Source organism: Passer domesticus, chromosome 2, assembly GCF_036417665.1.
Source record: "Passer domesticus isolate bPasDom1 chromosome 2, bPasDom1.hap1, whole genome shotgun sequence".
Taxonomy (NCBI): Eukaryota; Metazoa; Chordata; class Aves; order Passeriformes; family Passeridae; genus Passer; species Passer domesticus.
In genome coordinates, this window is record NC_087475.1 from 100,489,535 (window position 1) to 100,513,784 (window position 24,250).

Sequence of the window (24,250 nt, forward strand, 5' to 3'; positions counted from 1 at the left end):
ATTGATGAATCTATTAAACCTGTTCTACCAGAGGTTGCCTATATCTCTCTCTCTCTCTCTCTCTATATATATATATATAAAGATCTTAAAAATTATAAATACTGGAACAGCATCTTCCAAAGAAACGCTGCTTATAAAATACAAAGCCGTTGTCACTGTCTTACCTGCTGAGTAAATATATTCTTTTCATCAATTAATTATCACAGATGCAGATTATATCACAGTAGGTAATGTGCCCCTGTCATCTTCCTTAGCTACCACTAAAACAAGCTAAAATGAAAAGAAAAAGCAATATATATCTTGCCAACAAATGTCCCACTTTCAAGTAAACATTACCAAGCACCAGATAATGCAAAATGTCTTCCTTTTGCCTATTCTGTCCTCAGATGTGTCATTGGCAAGCATGTCTATTATCCCATGAAAAGACTCTGGAAAATGAATGTCCATCTTTTCCTTCTCTGATCCTTTTTAAAATCTTTATGTAATACCTTGTGACCAGCTACTATCACAGAAGACATGGAGAAACTTCCTACAAGCTTCTTGCAAGACGTGTCTTCAGCTGTGGAAAATATGCAGAGGCCTATGAAGTTCATGAGTAGGAGATGTTTACAAAAATAGTGTCTGTACCAGATCTATAGAGGCAGGAGTCGTCCTGCAGGGGCTGTTGCTCCAGTATGCTTCACTGCTGGCCTCCTGCCACTGGCAGTTTGGATTCCCCAGTAAAAGCTACTTCTGGCAGAGATCTCAGTAATTGCTTCATAGAGATAATGTAGTAGATGCCATAAGAGTTAATTCTACATCAAGCTGTATTAGCTACTGATAGGATTTTCGCGTGGACCGAAAAGGAAATGAGATAGCAAAATGACTCATGCAGTTCTTCTTTCTTTAGAGCTTCTTTGCTGCAGAAGACAAACAGAAAGGTTTTTTATGAGGTTTTAAAGAAGGAAATAAAGGAGTGCCAATGTAGTTCAGAACCTGAAAGTGGTGCAACTTATCTCACGTAAGTGAAAGGCTGGGTTCCTTTCAAGCTGGGAAAATATTTGAGGCTGTGTGAATCAACTGAAGGGATAACAGGTGGAGAGAGGTAGAATATGTTTGCATTACATATTGTGATATAGGCTCATGCTTACTTACACTCACACCCCAGCAAACTTGATCTTGTCCTTCCTGCACCCAAAGACCGTAAAAACTTTAGGGGAGCATATTAGTTCAGTGCTGAGATAGAACTAATCGTCCACACCCTCAATTGTGCATTTATCAAAAACTCCTCCTGGGTATTTTATCCCATATTGCTGAAGAGATGTAATGGTGAGCACCATTATTTTCTCCTCTTTCACCATAAAATATTTTCTCCTCTTCTCTTCATGGTGAATTCTCAAATTGGCCTATTGCTGCCACAGTAGAGACACATGCTTGGGACATTATGGCATCATATTTTGGAAACTGAACATTTGGCAGAGTGTCCAAAATTAAGGACAATCTTGCCCAGAGGAATTAAATACTTTGATGTTCGCAAGATACCTTAAAAACACACTTATTTTGATACAAGGTGAAATTAAAAAAAAAATAAATCTGAAACAAATTAGAATTTCTACAGTGGGGAGGTATGTCTTCCCAACACATAAAACCCTGCCAAGGAGTGGGCCACCTATAACTTAACAACAGACAGGACTCACATGTGTGCTTTGCTGCAAAAATCCCTGTTGTGTGACCTTCCTTAATTTGGCAGTATTTTATTAAAATGCAATCAGCTTTCTGTGTAACACCTGAGTTTGAAGTATTGGTACAGAAATAAATGTTCAATACTTACCTTGATATTTGCCTTCCTTTAGTTTTTCTTAAGAATTTGTAGCTTTATGTTTTTTCAGAACAACAGTACTGCTTTGCAGTAGGAAGTGTAATATTCTCTCAGCATCTTCATCCCTTTTTGGTTTTTATGCAGAGTCATGCAGAAGTGTCATGCTGAGTTCTAGATATATTAAGATCTCATTTTTGTACAGTTCCCATTTCAAGGCTTTATGGAAGACATAGGACAAGAATTTACCATCTGGAGCTGTGGTGGTGCAGCTTGCTGTGGTAGCATCTCCCCCACACCTTCGTAGCACAGTGACCTACTGCATGTGACCATGCATCACCTGCCACTCCAGCAGGAGACCCAGCACTCTCTGGAACTGCAGCTCAGCACCAAAGAATTTGCAAGTCTAGGCTGCCTCATCTGTCACAAACTTCACCCACTCAGCAACCCCCACCTGACAAGTATCTTTCATAAATCCATTCTGCATCCTTGTATGTCCTTACCTTGTGTCTGAGCCAGCTAAATGCCTGCTCACGCGGAGTGAGACTAGAGGTAGGCTGGGCCAGGCTCCAAAATTCCAGTTTCTTCTGCCATGGTCTGGGGCTTTTCCAGCAGCAAGTGAAATGGGAAGATCAGTGAGTTCAGATAAGGGACTCTTTCCCACTCCTTCCCTGCCAGGAGGGGCTCGGCAGATGCTAATGAGTGAGGAGGAAAAAAGAAAGGAACTTGCAGGAGTGTAAAAAAGGAATTTGTTGAACCTGTGGCAGTGACACTGAGACTGTGAAAGTTCCTCATCATCAGGTAGGTAGTGACAAGAGAGGAGGTCTGAGGAGGTTGCTTTGGAAGGTCAAAAAGGCTACTTGATATGCATTCAGAAAAGACACACCCCCAATGACATAAATGTGAGCTGTATATTAGGGTGAAAATATCTTTGGTGCTGTCTGAGCCTTATTTTGCCTTTTTTTAAACATTTACTTCATCCTCTACTGAATGTCTCATTTCCCAGCAGTGAAGCTCCTTCTCCTAAATGTCAGTTGAATCTATACTAGTGGTGTTGCTCAAACTGCATTTTTAAAAATAATCTGCAAGCAGTTAAATGTGCTTTTTAAATTCCCAGTGTTATGCAAAAAGGCACAATATTTTTAGCCTTACAAAATATCAGTTGTCATCTCCTCACTCTCTCCCTTTGATATATTGGAGATGGGGGCCTAGAAGCTCAGAAAAACTGTGGATACTAACTGCTTTAAAAATAAGGTGGGGAGTTTCTTTCTGCAGTGTGGTTTTGTAATTTTACAGATCTTAATAAAAACCTACAAAAATACCCCAGACCTTAAAAGCAAGTCTGAACAAAGAAAAGTACTTCGTATTTTAAAAGCTACTGATTCTGTCCTTGCTGCCTAATTTTAATGTCTGGAATAATGACAGTATTATGTATCCTGAAGCAAAATATCGACTTAAAACTGTTCACTCATGCACTGGCAGAATGGCCCTCCTATTTTAAAAAAATCTCCAGAAATTACTCTCTAGCATAGAGCACACAGCTGTTGTGAGTAGGCTCTGGCAAATCAACATTGACTCTAACTATTTTTGGAATCAAGTCAGGCCTGCTGCTGTTTCTGGAAGATGTGAATACATCTACCTGCTCTGCTCTGCTGCAGTCCATAAGGAATATGGTGGGATCCAGGATGGTTCCCTCTGTGCTTATTTGGAGGTGACCTTTCCATTCCCATCTTCTGAGGTCTGATGTTTTTGCCTGCTGACAACCACCTTGATAAACACATTTGGACCTTGCTGCTTTCTGTGTTCTCCACTGAAATATGAGGAACAAGGTCTCAGAAGGGACTGCCTCACTGCTTTTTCTTCTTACTGTCTTGTAACACTTGACATCCTGATGGCACTTCTGGCTAGGAGGCATCACCTATCAGAAGCAGCTCAGGAAAGAGCACCCCATCCTCAGCCTTGCTGGAATCATAGCTGGTTCTTGAAAGAAATCCACCAATGCAATTCAAGAGATGGCTACTAGAAAATCTCAGGATAATAATGTTTACTGTTGCACCACACAGTCTGTGCAGGTGCTATGTACCAATACTGGGCTAAGGCAAAGTCTCTTAGCTTTTTTCTGCTCTCAGAGAAGGCTGCTTTTCCTTTCTATGCCCTCAAAATTCATCTTAATCTGCAATAGGTAAGATAACATAATATTTTTATATTTACCACTTCTTCCTCAGTTTACTGTCAGCTGGGAGAGAGAGTTGAAATTATTGTAGATGAGGAGAGTTCTGTTCTCATGGTCCCTGGAGTCACATAAATAATTGCTATGTTTAGGAGAGTGGAATTCTTCAGGCACCAACTATGTAACTTGAAATTCCATTCCTTGCTTGGAGGTGCAGGGATTTAGAGAACAACAATTTCTGAGACAAAAGCAAACACAAGTGGAGACTCTTGGACTCTGGTATAATCTGCTAAGACAGCAAAGCAGGATGCAGCGTACTATAGGCTTCTCATCAGTGCAGACTGAAAGACCAAGTGAATTCTGAGTCTAATGAGGGAGTCATTCCAGCCTCAAAAACAAGCCAGGGGCCTGAGAATATGCAACATTAAAGAGCAAAAAAGTCTACAATTTAGTGTCCCTCTAATCTTGACTGCAAGCTAAGGTCATTAAGTTGAATTTAGGCTTTTGGCACCAAAGGGCTGATATCTGTCTGCATTGATATAATCTAAGAAGTTACATGCAATGAACAGTATCAACCAGATCTTCATCATATTCTTCACAGATGAACTGTACCCTCTACCTTTCCCAGTCTCCTTCTTTAAGAAGACTCCAGCAGTGCGTGGTCTAGCTCCTGTGGAATGCCTCCTTCTGAAACATTAGAGGGAGACAGTATCCCGTATGTGCGTTTAAATTTGGACCTCTCTGCAGATTTCCTCTTTCTTGGATCAGGAGAAAATAGGAGCTGTTTTACTGCATTGGAGAAATGCAGGCTGTCCAATGTGTCCAAGTGACAAGTGGAACTAAGACAGCTCCTTCCCTTTCAGGGTGTTATATCTGAGGTTGCAATGCTTGTCTGTACATTGCATGTAATATGTGGCTCTTGTACTGTTTCAAATTTGACACACTCTTACATGAATCCACATTTTATTGTTTACTTCTAAACCAAATATAGCCCTCATTTTTACTGGATCCCTCTTTTTTTAATATTCTTAAAGATAGAGACTTGATGACCACCTTGGGAGGACACAGTTTTTGGAAAGCATGGCCACAAAGGCTAAATAAACAGGAAGCAAATGGATTAGTGCTGGTAGGACTCAGTAATTCTTCCCATGGCATTGAACACTATGTACCAAGGTGTTGGAAAGAAAGCTGTTGGTGGGAAGCCCAGGAAAAGCAACACTGAAATAGCTTTGTAAACATCCCATTCATTTCCTCTGGCAGCAGCAAGTCTAACACTGTCTCTGAAACCATCAGTCACTGCATAAAATGTTTGATAGGGCTCTCCTCATAACCTGAGCCTATTTTTATTAGCAACTTGGTGAGATTCTGCTGGCTTAGTTTCCAGGCATCTTGCACTACTTGCTGCTCCCAACCTTTAGCCAGCACTGTTACAGATATTACCTGGGGACTCAAGGATCCCAGGGAAGAAGTGTATTTGCAGATGACCTTCATGTAGATTGCATCTGGCCAAATGCATATCTAAAGTGGTATGTAGGGAAACTGAAGTGTTTTGGGTAAGGTTGAAGGTTCCAAATGACTTTTTTCATGAGCCATGAAAGCAAAGGGTCAGGTTTGCCAAGTACCATGGTCATCATATTGACCTTCATCAAGGCAACTGAAGAATGCCTTCATTGAAGGAAATGCACCTTCACCAGAGTATGTGCAGATGGTCAGTGACTCAGTAATACAAGATGGAACACTTTGAGGACCTCTCCTGCCTTTTGAGTGATAACTGTGGCTGCTGATCTCTCAATATCACTTGGATTAGCTACTGGCCATTGCCACTCGTGGCCTGTAACCACTCAGTAGCTTTCATACCATGCTCAATCACTTTACTGCATACAGAAGGAACTTAGCACAGATCTTTAGAAAGGCCTCTTTACAGTTTATATTTTCAACCAAATGAAAATCATACTCTGCTTGAAAAAAAACAGCTCTTTCCCATAAGTTGTCACTTGTCACAGACTCCTAGCTGCCACTGGAAGGACGGTAACTCCACTGCAAGGCTCTGCTAATTTTCCTGAAAACCCCGTGAAACAGTCAAAGATTTTTGTTTGGTCATCCTTTTATTCATACCATCAGTAAATTAACTAGTAAAGGCACTAGTAGTCACATGCACTAAGCCTGGGAACTGCAGGAAACTTCATATAGCCTCACACCTTTTGCTTTTGGATAACTGGAAGGTAAGGGCTTGAGGGGCTGCACCTCTTAAAGCTGTACTCAAATGGTGTTTTACTATGCAGCTTGTGGATAACATTTGGCTTTTTTTTTTTTCTTCTCCAAGCAGACTGTTGGACCATATGCCTGTATTGTCTGTTTGGTTGGTCTGTTGCTTTGCTCCAGGGCCTTGGTTCCGTGATCATCTACACTGTGTACATACTAGATTTTGCCAGGACTCCAGCCTGGAGTTAAATAATTACTTGGTTTTATGAGAGGCCGGTTTGCTGCAGGATACACACCCTGTAGATAATGGAGGCAGGGACATTCATTTTTCCTCACCAGAGCAATCTGCTTGTGTATTCCTAATGTGCTGTCAAGTCCAGCATGCCCTGGCATATGCATGGCACATCTCTGTAGGCACAGTACAGGACACAGCAGTCTCAAGAGACTGTCCCTGCTTATTTGGCTACCTCAGTTCTTATGCAAGGAAATAGTAGCACTGGGACGGACTGGAGTGACCAGGATCCTGTCCCAGGTTAATGCTACTGGGACTGTGGTTTGGCATCTCTCTCCCTCCAGTACTAAGCAGCTGTACCAGATGCTTCCCTGGGAAGCCACAATAGAACTTCTACTGCACCACATGGGAGGATGCTCAGTATGAGATCAAGAGAGTTGAGAACCTGCTTTTGTGTCTCAGCTTTTATCACAGGGAGGATGGAACCCTTTTCCCAGGAAACAGCACCCTCCCCCTGACACAGACACACGCTGGAATTACTCCTGGGACTTTCTGTCTAAATCCACACCAGGATGCAACACCCAGGAGTACCTACATCTGATTAAACTCATTTGTAGGAAGGAGCATGGCTTGTTTGTGCTGTGCTTACAGCTCTACATAAGTGAAGAAAGGAGACTTCTACCATGGGAGCATGGTACTTGGGTGGAAAGAAACACACAGGAACTCTTTAATTAGCAGGCTGACAGATGTGTTTCTTTGACAGTTCTGACAAGAAGGAATATTTGCCACAGAACAGCCAAATATGTCACTGCTTGTCTTGCTGGTGGCAAGGGGTGGGGCATACAGTTGAGGAAATGACAGGGATGCCGTGGAATGTGGAAATGGCAGCTTTCTGAGCAGAATGGGCTCTGGCGGCCATCCACACTCAGCCACACACATGGGCATGCACCAGGAGCCATCTCACAGCTTTCCAGAGCTGCACAACAGGTCATGCAGCACCTGAGGGAAGAGATATCCACTGGGACAACCTACTTGCATCTCTTTCTTTGGGCACAGAGCCCAGCAGCAGCGAGCTGAAGGTGGGAGGGCTGTGTGAGGGGAAGGAAGCCTGCCAGTGAGCCAGCCCCAGGAGCCACAGAATTGCACGCTGCTGCCTGCTGAGAAGCAGCAGGAAATTTTGGTGGAAGGAGATAAGGAAAAAGTGGTAACTCATCTGGGAGCTGCCCCTCCTGCCCCTGAGCCCCTGTCTAGGAAAGACCTGCCAGCTTTTCTGGAAATGGAGCTTCTTCCCTGGACAAACATCACCCCAGTCCCCTATTCTCCTGGCTGCCTGGCTGCTCCCATGGCCATAGGTCATGCTACAGGGATACTTTGCTCTCTCTTATGTGTATATGGCTAATTTACCCCACTAAAAAAGTGTTTCATGACACAGCAAGGGTTTGAGGGTTTTTTTTTTTCCTATTTACAGCTTTTGGCCTATTCTGGTGTTTTAGTCAGGACAATCTAACTGTGTGGGTGGGTGGAATGCCTTTTGAAGTATGTACATATGTGCATGCGTACCATGCAGCACCTTCACAGTGGGATTTGAGCACCTAGAGTGGCCCTTTTCAGAGATCACAGAGGCTCTCTGTAGCTGCTGAACAGCTCCCTTTCTTGGGGACACACACTTCTGACATGTGCTTTGCACAGCAGACTCGGTTCTGAAGAGAACCAGCAGAGACGCTCTAGCTGTATGTCCTGGGTCACTGGTCATCCAGGGATGTCTCCAGAACTCATGACCTTTGCAAATAGCATTCCTGACTGTGTGCCAGTTGCAGAGAGGCAGGGAGATGATGAGGCTTGTAAGGATTGCTGTCTCATGAGGCTGGTGTCCCCAGCACAGCTCTCTGTGTGTGTCACCCAGCTGTCAACGCGCAGCCCAAAATGGCACTGAGGTGCTCCAACTTGAAACTGCTGTTTGGTCAGAAAAGACAACTCTGCACACGTCATGGCCTCCACAAGGGGTGTGAGCAGCAGCCTGGCAGGGGACAATCTAGGCCAGATTTTGTCTTTCACACAGAGAACACTCGGCTCAAGGGAGGAAGCGAGGAGCACACCAGGGGAGGCTGTGCTGTGGGAGCACAGCAGATCATAGGAGACCTCCTACCAGGGTGAATTACATAGAATTGTTCAGCTCAGAAAAGAACTCTAAGATCACCCAGCTGTAACATCTGTTGGCCCATGTGGATGCAGGCAATTTGCTGCAGGTGGCCCTGCCCTGGACTGTGCAGGCCCAACTACTTGGCCTGGAAACCAAAGCAGATCCATTATATATTCCCAACCCTTCCAGTTGGCCCAGACATAGCATTTAATACAGCATGGGGAAAGCTGATTAAGTAGCAATTTAACATTAATCAATAAAATGTGGTTAGACTAAACAGAAGTTATGTGATTAAAGAAGCATCAGAGATTCAACACAGATATGAGTCAGAACTTTTCGTTGCTTAGGAAAAGCATGGGCTCCTGCATGGTGTCACTAACTGTTAACTAACTCACGCTGAGATAAAATGGCACTAATTGATCTGTTGATATGGATGGAAATTACACAGACATTTTGCATTTTTAACAGAAGTAAAGCACCCTGTCCAGATTCCAGATTGCTTTCCTCTGACCTTAAACAAATATTTAACCACCTGCAGCTACATAAGCTATACCTGCCTATCAAAAAATATCTTCTGGCCGATAAGTTTAATTCCCCAATAGTGTTCTTGCAAATAATTCTTCATTTTGTATTCAAGGACTAATTTTTTCTTCTTATATCTATTTTTATTTTCATTTTATAGCCACCTAATCAGTGCTAGCACATACCTCATGCCAGTGCAGTACATGAATTTGCCACACCACTTCTGTGTGGTCTTATTCTTTATTTACTCATTGTGTTACATGACTGAATTGCCAGCAAAGATTCTCGATAACTGTGTCCATTTAAAAATTAGCCTTCCTGAGATGACTGCCTTGAACTCTCAGCATTTCTAAGCTTTGATTTGATGGCCTGTAGGGCCAGTAGCAGGGCTGGCTGGCTTCCTGACACTTGCCTCAAAAGAAGCACCCAGCTAGAACTGCATGTTTTAAGTCCCTCCAGCACCTGTTTTGTAGTGGGCTGTCACTTCACCCATGGTGACAGTAGCATTCACACTCCAAAATACCAGATCATTTTTATTCATGGCATGGAAAGGCCAAAGTGACTTATGCAGAGGACGGCTGCTAATTCCAGAAATGACAAGGTCTGGCACAAGCCAAATATACCTGCTGATCCATCTCTGTACCCAGGTAGCTAAATGCCTCTTCAGGACTAAGATTTTGCTTCAGCTAATGAGTGTGACTACAACTGTGTGCCTCTCAAGGCTCTAATTTTCATTTGCAACAGAAAAATGCTTACTGTTTCAAGCCAATAATTGCATGAAGGGAGACTGTTAACATAAGGAGATTGTTATTTTCTTTCTACAGGAATCAGAACTAACAGAGAAGTTAGTTAATCTTCATTTCCAATTACAAAAGCACGAACTTTAAATTCACTCTGTGGCAAGCACAAAATCAGATTCGTTTCCCCCTGTGTATTCTGATGTATTCTGATTTGAGAATTCTATCTTTCACACATGCAACCTGCAAAACACATGTTTTGCATTTGTTTCCTCATAGTGAGGAGTTCATACAAAATGTCTAAGAGGGCTGCTTTTCTTTTTCTTATTCCCACTTTCCTTGATCTGCCTTCATGAGCTTTTAACATCAACACACTGGTGAGAAAATCAAACATGCAAGCATCTGGATTTATGGGGATGTGACCAGAAAGTATAAAAGCATAGATTTATTTTTTTTAATATTCACTCAGCACTTTTTAAATCTCAGTCTGAGACATTCTTTGTTTTCTCTGAAGTCAGAGCTAGCCCAGGGAACAGTGGCAGAGTTCTCTGACGTCATCAGGCTCATTGTGTAGGGTGTGTTGTGATGTTCCAGAATTTGGCTCACAATTACACAGTGAATTCTTTTTAGCTCTGCACTGACATCTTTACCTGAACAAGAGGGATGGTTTCCTGCAGTAGAAAAGTGACAGTGCTAGAAGATCCATCACAGAGATACATTCTTTATCCTACATAATTACTTTGTGCATTATTCATGGGGGATAACAGAACTGATGCCATGCCTACAAAAGCAGCACTAAACAGGATCATTTAGCACCTACAGAAGATCTATAGATCTCTAAGAAATTCAGAACTATAGATCAGTGGTTCAATGGTTGCAGCTGTGTAAGGAGTGAGATGCTCAGTGCTGGGCGTTGCTATGGGTGGCATTTTCAAATGGTATGTAACACTGAAGAACCTCACACAGACTTTTTCCCAATGTATTACCTGGTTAAATAAAAGATACAATCTCTTTGTACAAACTTTATGTGTAAAATTAAAGAATTGTTTACACTGGATTTAAACCTTGGACTAATCTCTTTGCATAGCTCTCTTTATATGAGAGTTCTGCAGCGGTGCAGACTGGGAGTGTCCCTGGTGTGGTTTGTGGCTTACTCACTCAACCTGCAAGTAAATTATCAGTACTGAAAGATACCTGTGTTGATAGGTAAGTCTTTGAAGCAGACAAGCCTCAAGCCCCCTGAGCATTACCAAATACAGTAATTCTCCAGGGAACTTGCAGCAGTAGGGGTATTAACCCCGATATTAAGGCCAGATCCCAAAGTCAAATACAATGATTGCACAAAGCACCGGAAATGTCTTTATTGGTGCTTCTCCTTCATGAGAGGCTCTGAAGCAAGAAGCAGCAGAAAAGGCTGGGGTTGAAAATTACGTTCTGTTGGGCTGGGTCAGGCTGCCCCTGCTCGACAGCGGGCTGAGCCCCAAGCAAGCACTGGGATAAAAATAAAACCGATGTGCAGCACTGGCGGTCCAACAAAGCAATTCATGTGGATAGTGTTTGATGTAAACCAGCTAATATTGTTTGCCTTGCAGCGAGTACAAGGAGAACAAGTCGCTTTTCTGCACGGTGGAGTCATCTGATGTTTGCTTTAATTTCTGGCAGATCGGGGCAGCGTGAGTCAGATGCTCTCACAGCTGGCTCGAGCGGGGAGCAGGCCAGCAGGGACCCTGACTCACCAGAGCCGCCGCATTCCTTCCGAAAATCTAACTCAGCGACTGGAAGTGAAATCGCGGGCTGGGGGCAGCTCCGAGGTTAAGCAAGGCGGGAGGAGCGGGGCTCTCCGTGCGGGGGGCAGGCAGCGAGCCCGGCCAGGGTGGGCGCGGGGGACAGCCTGACAGACACATCTCCTTGGCGGCCGCCGGCGGGCAGAGCGCTCGCCCCCTCCCCGCCGGCAGAGCCTGGGACCGCTGCCCCGGCAAGCCCCGGCTCCCGTTACCTCATTGCCACATTCCCCAGCGAGTGAGCTCAGCTGTGCCGCGGCCTCGCGCCTTTTATGGTCAAACAACTTTGCCTGGGCGAGGCTTTTTTCGCGAGTTGGGAGGAAGTGTCGGGGCTCGGCAGCTCTTCCGCTTCTCGCTGCTGCGGCTCTCGGCGGGCGGGCCGGGGCAGCCGAGCAGCCCGGCCCCGACAGCCCCACTGCTGGGGCGGCACTTCCCACTCCCCCAGAGGTGAGTCTATTCGCTCGGCTTGGCGACAAAGCCTTTGTCCTTCGCCCCGGGGGTGGCGCGGAGGGGTGCGGGTTTCCTGCTGCTCCCTCCCGCACGGCTCTGCGCCTCGAGCACAGCCCTTCGCTCATGGTGCTGGTTCGGGGGGCGGGGGGGGGCCTGGTGCTTGGCCCTCAACAAAAAAAAGCAGGTTCGTCTGTGTGTGGTGAGTTTTCTTCTCTGCCGGTGGAATGGAGGCGGACTCGGCGCTCCCGCACAGCCCCGGGGGGATAGGGAGGGGGTGCTGCCGGGCTCTGCTCGGGACAAGCTCTTTTTTGTGTGAGCTTGGATGACCGAGACACCTCGCGAGCCTTTTTCCAGATGTGCTGGAGAGAGGAATCTGGGGCCCTTTGTGCATGAAATTTGCCTAATTTATGAGTTTCTGCCTCCCTGGGAGCGCCCTGAGAAAGTGCTTGCAAAGTCGTAGAACTTCCAAATGTTTTTAATATGTTTGCATAGCTTTTTGGAGTTTCCCCCCGGTTTTTCTTCCCTTCCTTGCATAGGGAGGAGGCAAACCCAGCATCCATGAGAGAAGTTACTAGCTGCGAATAACCTCCTCCCCCAGCCCGGCTGCTCTGAGGCTTTACCTTGCAGCTTGCATAGCTGATAGACTTTGCTCTCTTTGAAGCTTTGTAACTTTGGTGCAGGCTGGGAGAACTTTCTGGATGAAAAGCAGCATAACTCCTGAATCCATTTAATCTGTTCTTAATATTCTTGTTTATTTGTGGGGATTTTTTATTTTGGTGGGGGTTTTTTTTTGGTTTTGGTTTTTTTTTTTTGTTCTCTTCTGACTCTCCTCAGTTGGGAGGAACTTGGCCGATGGAGAAGTACAGATGTGATGTGTGGAGCTATAGGGGCTCCCAGCATGGCTGCTGCCAAACTGCTTTTACAGACAGAAGTGAAAAATGTCATATGGCTCTCTGCTCCTTCAGGTTCCTCCTGCTTTTGCTACCCCAGGAAAGGAGCAGAGCTGTTGAGAGTGGTGTCATGGCATCAAAGAAGTGAAAGCTGTCTGGATGTATAACAGGTGGCAGACCTACCGTGAGACCTGGGAATTGATCCTCTTGCTAAAGGAGGTGTCCCTTGGTTCTGTCTTCCTACTTCTTCCTGCTCTCAGAAAGAAACAGTGTGTGAGGCAGCACAGGTATCCTGACTGTGGCCTTTGGGGGCATCTTTCTTCATACCTCCACTTGAGTAATCCTAAATGCTGTTAGAGCAGGTAGAAAAATCTCTCCCCTCGGGGTAAATGTGAGGATGAGAAAGATTTGAGATTAGTTCTGTTGGTGTGACTCTCTCCCACAACTCTCACAAACTGTGCCACAGGACCTGTGTGAGCTGTGTGTTTCTGGTAAGGCTTAGATGGCATTGGCAACGCTCCAGGGCTGGAGGGGGTGACTCTCTGCAAGGCCAAGCTTTCTCAGCCGGTTTGGTCTGTGTGTGGGTGGACTAATAACCAGAAATGAGGATGAGCAGGGGCAGCTGCTGGGTGGAGACAGCCCTGAGCAGCAAGTGCCCTAAGTGCGACATAGTGTACTGGGAAATGGGCTACTTTGGGTTTAGGGAGACAGCAGCTGCTGGGTGCAAAACCACTGGCTTTTTTTGAGAGACAGCCGATGTCCCCAGACTGTGTGTTGACTAACCTCGTGATTAGAAGTGACATTGTCACTGTAGTGTTCTGCTCATAATCCTGTCAGATCTGGTAGAACTACTGCCAAGTGGTTCAATATACCCTAGTGAAATAATGGAGAAGGAGGCAAAAGTCTCTAAAGAAAGGCTGGAGCTGTTTTTAACAGCTTCTGAAGCTTCTGAAGCTTGATGGGAACTGCAGAACGGAGGGAGTTGGTTAGCCCCTTCTTACTGGCAAGCCTGTTGACCCCTAAAAGTTTGGAGGAGTGAGGACAGACCTTGCTAATTACTCTTCTGCCTTGGCTCTTTCCCATTCTGAATCCAGGAGGAATGCTCAGCACAGCTTTTTGGCTCCTGCTTACTGTTGTGGCCTCATCCTCCTTTTGAAACTCCCAGAAGAGTTGTCCAAGTGTATGCATCTTACCGGCACTGCACAAAAGGAAGGAAAAGTTCAGCAGCATGGACTTTATCTGTGTTGCCACACACTTGTGGCCTGGGGAGGCTGGGACAGGTTGCTGCCTTATCTTGCCACACTGCACTGAGCCGTGGGAGCGCTTAGAAGGGGCATGCAGTTCTTACCAGCAGCCAGGGGTTATCGGGGTGGGTGGATGTTTGTGGCACCAGGGCTGGCTGTGGCAGCAGCTGTTACTGTCTGCGGGAGAGGCCGGCAGCGCGGAGGGGCGCTGATTCGGACATGCCAACTTGAAAAGCTGGCACGGAGCCCCTGTGCTGACGGCATCCCTGTTGTGCTGGAGTGTTAGGAGGGCTGTGGGCATGCCAGGCTTTACAACAAAGCGTCTGGCTCCATGGAGGCTTCTAGCACGGGTGAGCTTGCCGGCCTGGATCACAGCACTGGGGCAGTCCTAGGGATGCGCCTCTCCTCCGGACACCCGCGGTTCCCAGCACGGCCTGCCCGCCGGGCACTCTGCGTTGGCTGGGGCGGGATGCGGGCCGGGGCTGGGCCCGGCGGCCGAGGCGCTGCCCGCGGCGGGCGGGGGGCGGCGGCATCCGGGGAGCGCTTCCTGGCGGAAGCGGAGCGGAGCGGGCAGGAGACACGGGCTGGCATCGCCCAGCTCCGGGAGACCCTCTCCCGCCCGGCCGTGCGGGCTCCGGCGGCATGGAGGGGCCTGGAGGTAAAGGGTGGGGGATGCCGGGGGAGACGGGACATTGCTGGCGCTGCCACTGGCTGAACTCGAGAGGAACCGGCTGGCGTTATCGGGTGAAGGGGGAGAGGAAATGCTGATTCCACTTCTGGGGGAATCCTTTGGCGTGCGGGGGATCACCTTCCTTCTGGTCACCACGGGTGCAGGGCTGTAGTGCAGTGGAAATTGGATTTTCTCTGTTGCGAGAACCCATTTGTGGTTAATGCTATTCTGAGTTGAAATGGTGAAGTGTGATGGTTCATTCGAGCTCTCTGCAGTTTCTGTTCTTTTTTTCTGTCCTGGTCTTGTAAGTGCACTGCTCAGGCACCTCAGCCTCTGGCCTGAGTTAAATTCCTCTATCCCTTCGTTTCACTTACTCTTCTCCATTAATTTCCACTCTGGCCCAAGGATGACTTCATGTAGGTTTCCTCCCTCTTCTCTCCGGCTAGGTGCTGAGAAGATGGCCTCCCCAGGTGCCCCAGGGACCCGCATGACATCCACAGTCAGCATCAACATTTCTACCCCTTCCTTCTACAACCCACAGAAGAAGTTTGCACCTGTGGTTGCCCCTAAGCCCAAGGTGAACCCCTTCAAGGCCGGGGGTGCATCAGAGTCATCGCTGCCTCCACCTGCTGGTCCTGGTGCCCAGCGTGCTCAGATAGGGAAGGTGGGGGAGATTCCATTACCACCCGTGTCCCTGCTGGCAGAAGGTAGGTCAAGGCTGGCATGGCAGATGTGAATATGCGTTTCTGAATTCTCAGGGTGGGAGGTTTGTAGCTGGATTGAATATGAGAACAGGGGCATAACTGCTATAAGTGATGGATATTCTTGCTGTAGAGACTAGTAGGTTCCATAACAAGATAAATGGATTGGAAAGAGATCTCAAAGTACATAGTGTCTCCATTAGGAAAGGAGTGGGGGAGGCTGTCCTGTCCTGCACTGCACTGATGCTGGAGGAATGCAGTGGATTTTTCACAATATTCCCTGGGTGCACAGTTGTGTAATTGCAGTCAGTTTCTGGCCAGCGTGTCAGAGAGCAAGTATGTTGCAGAGAAGTTGACCCTGATCGTGATGAATCACACTGTTCTCCTTCTTGATTGATCCCAGCTCAAGCTGGTTATCTCTGACTGTACTTGTGGACTCGGCAGTTGCCACCTTTGATGCTGGAAAAGAGAAGGCAGAAATAATTGCATGAAAAAATAGTGGCAGTGATGATAAACAGGAAATGAGACTTAGAGTTTAGTTTGTATGGCTTGTACAGTTGGTACTTTTTCCTAGTGGTTTGGGTTGGGTTTTCCTGTGTAGAGCGACTTCTTGTTTTGTGGTTTTCTTACTTCTTTCTTTTTTTGTGTGGCCTTTTTTTGTTTCCTGCAGTGGTAGAATTTTTTTTTTCTTCTGTGTTTTGTTGCTTGGTTGGTTTTGTGTCCTTTTAAGATGCAGGTTACTGGTTGTGTGACTCTGTAGTTTGAACTCATGATCAGCATGGGGCCACCAGAAATTTCTGTAGGGACCCTTTGCTAATGCTTGATACTGCCTATTTCCCCAAGGATCTGTCAAGTAAAGGGTGTGCCTTGATCAGGACCCATGTGTTCAGAGAATGGTAGCTACTGGTTTAAATTTCATTTCTTTCACTGTTTAGCAGAGACTTGCAACACTGATACTTTCCAGGTTAGTGTGCTAAGTTGGTGGGCAGCTGAGCTGATGGTAGGAAGACTGGTCCTGTGCGTAGAGGAGAAAAACGATTAAGCCATTTTTCCCATTTCTGAAGTCACAAGGACATGCTGGTGCTTCTGCGTCCTAAAATTGTACCAGCTAAGTGTAATGACCTATTTCTTGTATGTTGTTGGCTGGAATGTTGTGTCTGTAGAAACCAAGGTCCTGTCTTAGGACTTGTCATTTTCTGCTGGAAAAACTTGTCTGGATTAGGGATGTGTCTGTCAAAAGGTCTCAAAGTGATGCAAATACTACCTGAAGTAGACAGATGTTAAAAATTATTTTTCAATCTACAGTATGAGTGGAGCATTAGGTGTTGCTTGCTCTGCTTCTCCTATCGTTAAAGTGGGCATTATGGAGTAACTAGACAGAAAAACTAGCAGAAGAGCCATTTGTCATAAGCTGCTGTGTCATCATTGGGTAAGGGCTGCCAGCAAGACAGCTGAAGTACAGATGAGCCACCAAAACTCAGTCATGAGAGAAATGCATCTGATTTGATCCTCCTCTTGTGCATATCTTCAGTCCTTCTGTGCCTTTCTTATATACTCCCCAAACAAAATGTAGTATGATACAGAGCTGTTGCAGTTGGACTCTTTGTCTTAAATGACAGGGTGGCTAAGTTAGTATTGCTGTAGAAATGTTATATTTAGTATTGATTATTCTGTAAATCTGGTATAACAACTTTATGGGGAACTTTCTTGTCCTGTGAATAATTCATAAAACAGGTTCTTAGTGCATCTGAAACAATGTGACAACAGATCAGGGTTTTTTCTTATGGTTTTGATAAACCAAAAGGCAAGCATGTACAAGCTTGAGCCCAAGTTGTAATTTCAAAGAAAAAAAACCAAAACATAGTATTACTCTCTCCCCCCAGCAGAATTTCTACAGCACAAGAAGGCTTGCTTGGAAGAGGTGTTGCATACCAGGGCAGTTTATGCATTCCACAGGCTAATAAAATTTTGGCTTTCATTTTTAAAAGGGCAGTATTGTCTCCCTTAGGTTACAGATGAGAAGTCCTTATAAAGCATGTTGACAACAGCTGGATGTAAAGATGAGACAATTTGATGACTGCTGTCAAAAGTTGCACTTGGAGTAGCTGGAGTGAAAAGTTTGGTCTTTCACCCTACTGCTGGCTGGGGCTAGCAGTAGGAAGAGAGGTGGGTCTGGAAGAAGGCATGTGGAAATTACACCTCCTCATCTTAGATGTTCTTTGCTGTGTGGTTGATACGAGGACGCTTTCTTCCCTACGTCGTGAAGGGAAGAGGATTCCCATTTATTTGTCCATGTTGTAGTAGAAAATGGTTGGTTTTGCCTGTTGGGCATCTTTGGCAAATATGAATAGGTGGAAGCAATGAGGTTTTCTAGAAAACTGAGGTGCTCTGGTGCTTTTCAGCCTGCTTAAAAGAGTTTTGGAAAATTTCTTATGCCATAATGTATATTGGGTGTGAAGCCATACCAGCCTCAAAAATTAAAGCTGGTTTTATCCCCCAGAAAAACAAACATATTTCAAAGACTCTTAATACACATAAGGGGTCCAGTTTGCTTTTTTTTTCCCCCACTTGTTTCTTGTAGTGCTTACGATGCTGCTTTGACATGCTAGCTTATTTTTGTGTGAAAACACAGGCTCTCCAGGGTCCCGAGTTGTCCACTGGCATTCCATGTATGCTGCCCTGTGTTCAGTAATCTGAGCCAGTTACTGGGAAGAAAAGGGTGTGCTGGGGACCAAGGAATGAGACAAGGAGCAAATGAGACAAATGAGGAAAGAATGAGACAAAGACCATAGTGAGATATATTTCCCAAGTATACAAGAACTCTGCCCAGTGACTAATAGCAGCAACTACTGAGGAAAGATTAAATCATTATGAAAAGCATTGGACAAGGTGAAAAACAGCCTGTGGAGTTCAGTTGTCCTTGATGGGTGCTGAGATCTCGTGAGCACAGGGAAACCAGTGTGCACTCACTGCCCAGAAGGCTGATGGAATCTTGAGCTGCATCGGAAAGGGGTGTGACCAACAGATGGGGGAGGGATTCTGCCTCTCTGCTCCACTCTTGTGAGACCCCACGTGGAATGCTGCATCAGGCTCTGGGGTCCTCAGCACAAGCAAGATGTGGACTTGTTGGAGTGAATCCAGAGACCACAAAGCTGCTGCAAGGGTGGGAGCACCTCTTTTAGGAAGAGAGCTGAGGTTTGTCAGCCTAGAGAAGAGAAAGCTCTAGGGAGAGCTCATTGTGTCCTTCTGCTATCTTAAGGGGGTTATAAAAAAGAAGGAGATGGAGATTTTATGTGTACAGATAGTAAAAGGACAAGGGTTTTAAACTGAAAGAGGGCTGGTTTAGATTAGATGTCAGGAAGAAATTCTTCACTCAGAGGGTGGTGAGGCACTGGAGCAGGTTGCCCAGAGAGGTGGGTGCCCCATTTCTGTAAGTGTTCAAGCTCACACTGGGTGGGGCCCTGAGCATCCTGATCTAGCGAGTGGCATCCTTGCCCATAGCAATGAAGTTCAAACTAGGTATTCTTTAAGGTCTCTTCCATCCCAAACCACTCTGTGACTCTATGATCCTGCTTGCTGCAATACCTTCAAGACCCCTCCTGGCTAGGAGTAAGAAATGATCTGAAGTCACTTTTATTCTCATTCTTCCCCATAGACCTGCTGCTGCCACCTCCTCCTCCACCTGAAGAGGATGCAAGCTTCTCCTCAAACTGTGCATTTCCACCACCCCCACCACCCTTTGAAGAACCTTTTCCACCAGCCCCAGATGAAGCTTTTCCTTCTCCTCCTTCTCCACCACCTCCTCCTCCACCAATGTTTGATGAAGGACCTGTGAGCAAGGTTCCTGCCCCACAGGTGAGTGAGGTCCAAGGAAGTGTGGTTTGTGTGTGATGCTCTGTGACTTAGGACAGCAGCTCGCTACTGTCAGAGCAGAGCTCCTGCTTCAGAAGCAGGAAGCCCTGAGAACCTGGGAAAGCAGGAAATGCTACCAGCCTGTGGACCAGCAGAGGTTAGGGTCAGCTGGCTGGGCTGTAGTTCTGTGGGGAAGGACCCGGGGTTCCTGGTGGACAAAAGTTGAATGTGAGCCAGCAATGCTCCCTTGTGGCAGTAAAGGCCAGCCACACGCTGGGCTGCACCTGGGAGAGAAGGACGAGGACTGTGGATGCTCCTCCGTTCTGTGCTAGTGAGGCTGCATCTTGGAGGACTGCATCCATTTGGGCTCTTCAGTATAATAACCGCTCTGGAATACTGAATGAGATGTAATCTAGTGAAAGGTCACAGCAGCCTTTGGGGGTTGGAGCAGAAGAGGCTGCCAAGGCAGGGGTCTGACTGGAGTCTGCAATACTTAAAGGAGGGCTCACAACAAGAGACAATGGACAGAAGTTGTGGCAAGGGAAATTCCTCTTGGACAGAAGAAAACTGTCTTCCACTCCAGGAGTGGCTCGCTGCTGGCACGTGTGCCTAGAAAGACTGGGGAACCTGCATGATCGGGAATGTTGTGAAATCATCTGCATGAGGCCTTGAGCAGCCTCGTGTTGTTTGGGAATTAGCCCTGCTGTGAGCAGAGTGCTGGACTACAGACGTCCAGATGTCTTTTCCCACCTAAATCTGTCTGAGAGCTTCCTTGGGCTGTGCATTTTCCCACTGTTTATAGACCTTGGAGACTGTGTCCTCTTCATCCTCACCAGCTTTTCATCCATTCAAAGCAAGGAGCAGATCTGTACCACAGTCCAAAGTATCAAAATATGCTATTGTAAGAGAATGATACACCCATTTCTGTGGCTGGTCCTGTAACATGCTCTGCTCCCTTTTTCCTTATGGATGGCCGTGTAGGTACGTGGTAAGATGAACAGCACTGATCTTGAGATTGACTCACTGTCTGTAATGTTGGATGACATGGAGAAGAATGACCCCTTCAAATCCCGGGTGAGCTGTCCAGAGTGTTGCAGGTGGAAGAAGAGGTGACTCGTTTGCTGAACAGAGGTAGTGAGAAAGGTGCTACTGAAGATTAAAGTATGTGGATAAACTATAGCACAGATATGTTGGTGAAGGACTGGAAAACATGGCTCTTGCAACTTGTCAGTACTGCTAAACGTGTCACAAGTGTGGAAACCCCTCATGTTCTGGGTCTGGGGTAGCTGCTGGCTGATGCACTGCTATAGATGGCGTATTTTCTCTTCCACTGTGCTGATACCTGCCTGTTTTCTCTCTGCCGTTTCTCTTTACAGATAACTCCAGGATCCACAGGTTCTCTGGAGAAACCATTGGCCCCAAAAGCCCCTGTGGAAATACCATCTGCACCCAAAGATACTCCTCATTCCTTTCCTTCTAAGTTCACACCAAAGCCAAGTGGAAGCTCATCTTTCAAGTCCCCTGGAGTGGATTTGAACCCGACCCCAACCCCATGGGCAGCCCCACAGCAATGCAAGGAGCCCCAAGCACCAGTCCCTCCACCCCCCTCTCTCCTTTCTGCTCAGCCTAAATTCACCCCATCTCCTGTTGCTGGCTCTCCTAAGTCTGTGTCCAAATCAGGTGACAATGTTCCAATGGCTTCCTCAAATTCTACAAGATACCCTGCCTCCCTTCAGACTCAGTTCACAGCCCCTTCATCTTCAGGCCCCTCCTCTCGACCACAGCCCCCCAATTTCATCTATGCCCAGCAGAGGGAAAAACCCCAAGTGCAGGAGAAGCCACGCCCAACAGAACAACCTGCTGCTGCAAGAGACACGGTGAGGGAAAGAGCCCTGGGACTGGTATCTTTGGACAGGCACAGTGGGAGTGAAATTGAGAGGATGAGGGTGGATCTGCCCCAGGCTGTGGGAGGCTGTTACCCATCTGAAAGAGAGATGTAACTATAGAGATTGTAGTGCAGAGGAGTAGGACTTCATGTGAAGATGGGAAGAATCAAGCACAGTGGATGGCAGATTGCTCCTAGAGATGAACAGAGAGGACCTGTAAAGGCTAGGGAAATAGGTTAATTAGGGACAAGGTGGGAGGGAGTCTGTCTTTGAGGTTTAATGTTTCCTCTTCCTGCAGCATAGACCCACAGGTTCCAGCGCAGATCCACCTAGGGGGAATTCCTGTCTGACAATGAAGGAGGTAGAAGAGCTGGAGAAGTTGACCCAGAAACTAATGAAGGATATGGAGCATCCACACCCAGCAGAGGCTGCAACTTCTGGTGCGTGCCTTCAATGGACAGCAGTAGGATCAAGACTGTTATGGGTTTTCATCTCTCCTGATCCCTTTCCTCTTCCATTGACAGAGCTCTGTGGCTTCTGCCGGAAGCCCCTGTCACGAACCCAGCCAGCTGTGAGGGCCCTGGACCGCCTCTTCCACGTGGAATGCTTCACCTGCTTCAAATGTGAGAAGCAGCTGCAGGGGCAGCAGTTCTACAATGTGGATGAGAAGCCCTTCTGCGAGGACTGCTATGCTGTGAGTCACTGGGGTGAAAGCTGCTGGAGAGAACTGAGCTCGCTGTGGTTGTTCTCTCTTGCTTTCCCTTCCTCCCTCCATCTTTGCTTTCTGTGGTGTAGCCTCACAGGGGTGGGAGATTGGATTAAGGTATCTTATTTGTTTTCTTTGGGCTCAGAGCACCTTGGAAAAGTGCAGTGTCTGCAAGCAGACCATCACAGACCGGATGCTGAAGGCCACTGGTAACTCATACCATCCCCAGTGCTTCACCTGTGTGATGTGCCATACCCCTCTGGAGGGGACCTCTTTTATTGTCGACCAGTCCAACCAGCCTCACTGTGTGGATGACTACCACAGGTATGGAGAGAGCCACGTGCATGTGCTGTATGAGAGAGGGCAGATACCCTCACACCTGCTTGTTTTTGCTGCATTATGAGGTTGGGTTGCCCATGTCATCTGTCAGACATGAAGTTAAAAATGAGTCAGCAAAGTATGAAGATGTCTTTCCACCTAAACATTTACTATTCCTCTGCTGCTAATGCCATTGAATGTCACTGAGAAGCCTGCCTTGAATGTCACAATGGTGGTCATGGTCTTCTCCATGGTTCTGTGTTGCAGGAAGTATGCTCCACGCTGCTCAGTCTGTAGTGAACCTATCATGCCAGAGCCTGGAAAGGATGAGACAGTGCGTGTTGTTGCACTGGAGAAAAACTTCCACATGAAATGTTACAAGTGTGAGGTAAGCCTGATGGCCCCACTCCTCCCATGTCTCCCATGCCCATCACCTTTGTTGTCTAGGCTGACCAAACACTGAAGTTGTTTTGAATGAATCTGGAGTGTTTTTGAAGAGTGTTCAGAAAAAGATTAGATATTCACAGGCATGAACTCGGGGACTATGCAGGGTTGTTGCATTCTCTAACACCCCAATACATCAGCTGTTTGTAGGAGGGGAACTTGCTGGGATTTCTCTCCCCTCAAAACAGCATCTCCCACTAGCACCACCAGGGACAGAGCAGTGGGCTGGGAGTGATTGTCCTGACCCTCTGGGGACATTTCTTATGTCCTTGAATTCCTTCACCCTGTTCTTGGCCATCACTGAGCTCCCTCTTCCTGTTCAGGATTGTGGGAAGCCCTTGTCCATTGAAGCAGATGAGAATGGGTGCTTTCCTCTGGATGGGCACGTGCTGTGTATCAAGTGTCACACCATCCGTGCAAAAACAACGCGCTGAGGAGCTTGGAGGGGGCATTCCCTCAAGATTCCTGCACTCAGTACTTCTCCCCTCCCTGCGATTGTCCTACCCCTCTGCCTGACAAGGCAGACTGCTACCAACGGAGACTATGCCAGCAGTTTTTCACTCATGTAGGATTCACTGCTCCTAGACTTCACTCTGCACACCCACCAAGAAAGGACCTCTTCTCCTACCACCGCTTCCTGGCCACAGTGTATTCCAGGCTGGGGGCTGTGATCAAGGTGAGTGCACAATTGCTGTTCCCTCAAGACTCTGGAGGAGAAAGATCAGACCTCCACCACCGCCTGGTGGAAGAAGCAAGAAGGGCCTGGTGGCAGGTGCTGGGAAGGGCTGAGAGCATTCTTCAGTTCCGTGGAGCCAAGAACGATGATTTGACTTGAAGGTGGAAGCCTGCATCTTGGCACCACTTGTCTTGTGTTTTGTGTCTTGTGACACCTCATTATTAGGATGTCTTCCTCTGCCTGCTCACTCACCTGGGTTAGAGTGTGGAGGCATAAAGTAGTGGGAATCTGTTACTGTTGCTGGAAAAAGCTAACCTGCTGTAGCTTTTCTGTCTCTAATGGGTTTTACTGATTAGCTGTCTTGTCTTTTTTTTTTTTCCTTAGCCAGATTAAACTGGCAGTGTTTGAAATACTACTCTTGAGTCTGGAAACTTAAAAAAAAAATCTTCTTCCCCTTCCCAAAATGAATTGCTTCCCAGTGCGGTTTCTGGACAGCCAGGCTGGGAACCAGAGTAGCAAAGCAGTCCAAAGAATACATGTTTACAAATAAAGACCGTCATAAGGACAGGCAGCACATGGTGAGGAGGCGTCTCAGTGTGTGGATGAGGATTCAGCAGACTGAGAAATGTCTCCTGTTCCAGTAGGGTTTCTTTCACTGCTGTCAGTGAAAGCTGCAGTGTAGTTTGCAATTGCAATGTACTGTCTGGCTCTGCGTGTTAACTGCACTGAGCCCCATTTCCTGGACTAGAAACTTTCAAACTGAACAAACATTTTGAATAACAGCCCTGTCCAAATACTGTTTGCATTCAATAAAATGTGTGGTTTTTCCATTAA

General features: G+C 46.6%; 1 protein-coding gene across 10 annotated transcripts in view; it reads left to right on the plus strand.

Annotated features, from left to right (window-relative positions):
- The window catches only part of ZYX (zyxin), a 29,284-nt gene extending 5,034 nt beyond the window's left edge, over positions 1–24,250 (plus strand). For 2 of the 10 annotated variants that reach the window (XM_064409993.1, XM_064410000.1), the window contains exons 2-10: positions 15,280–15,540; positions 19,190–19,389; positions 20,368–20,460; positions 20,763–21,263; positions 21,571–21,712; positions 21,797–21,966; positions 22,124–22,302; positions 22,564–22,684; positions 23,064–24,250. In XM_064409993.1, the coding sequence (XP_064266063.1) occupies positions 15,280–15,540; positions 19,190–19,389; positions 20,368–20,460; positions 20,763–21,263; positions 21,571–21,712; positions 21,797–21,966; positions 22,124–22,302; positions 22,564–22,684; positions 23,064–23,174 (1,778 nt within the window). In that variant the 3' untranslated portion in view covers positions 23,175–24,250. Of the gene's footprint in view, positions 1–11,705; positions 12,027–12,137; positions 12,229–13,262; positions 14,514–14,675; positions 14,822–15,279; positions 15,541–19,189; positions 19,390–20,367; positions 20,461–20,762; positions 21,264–21,570; positions 21,713–21,796; positions 21,967–22,123; positions 22,303–22,563; positions 22,685–23,063 lie in introns of those variants that run through there. The other 8 variants (XM_064409992.1, XM_064409995.1, XM_064409996.1 and 5 more) reach the window with 8 other exon arrangements.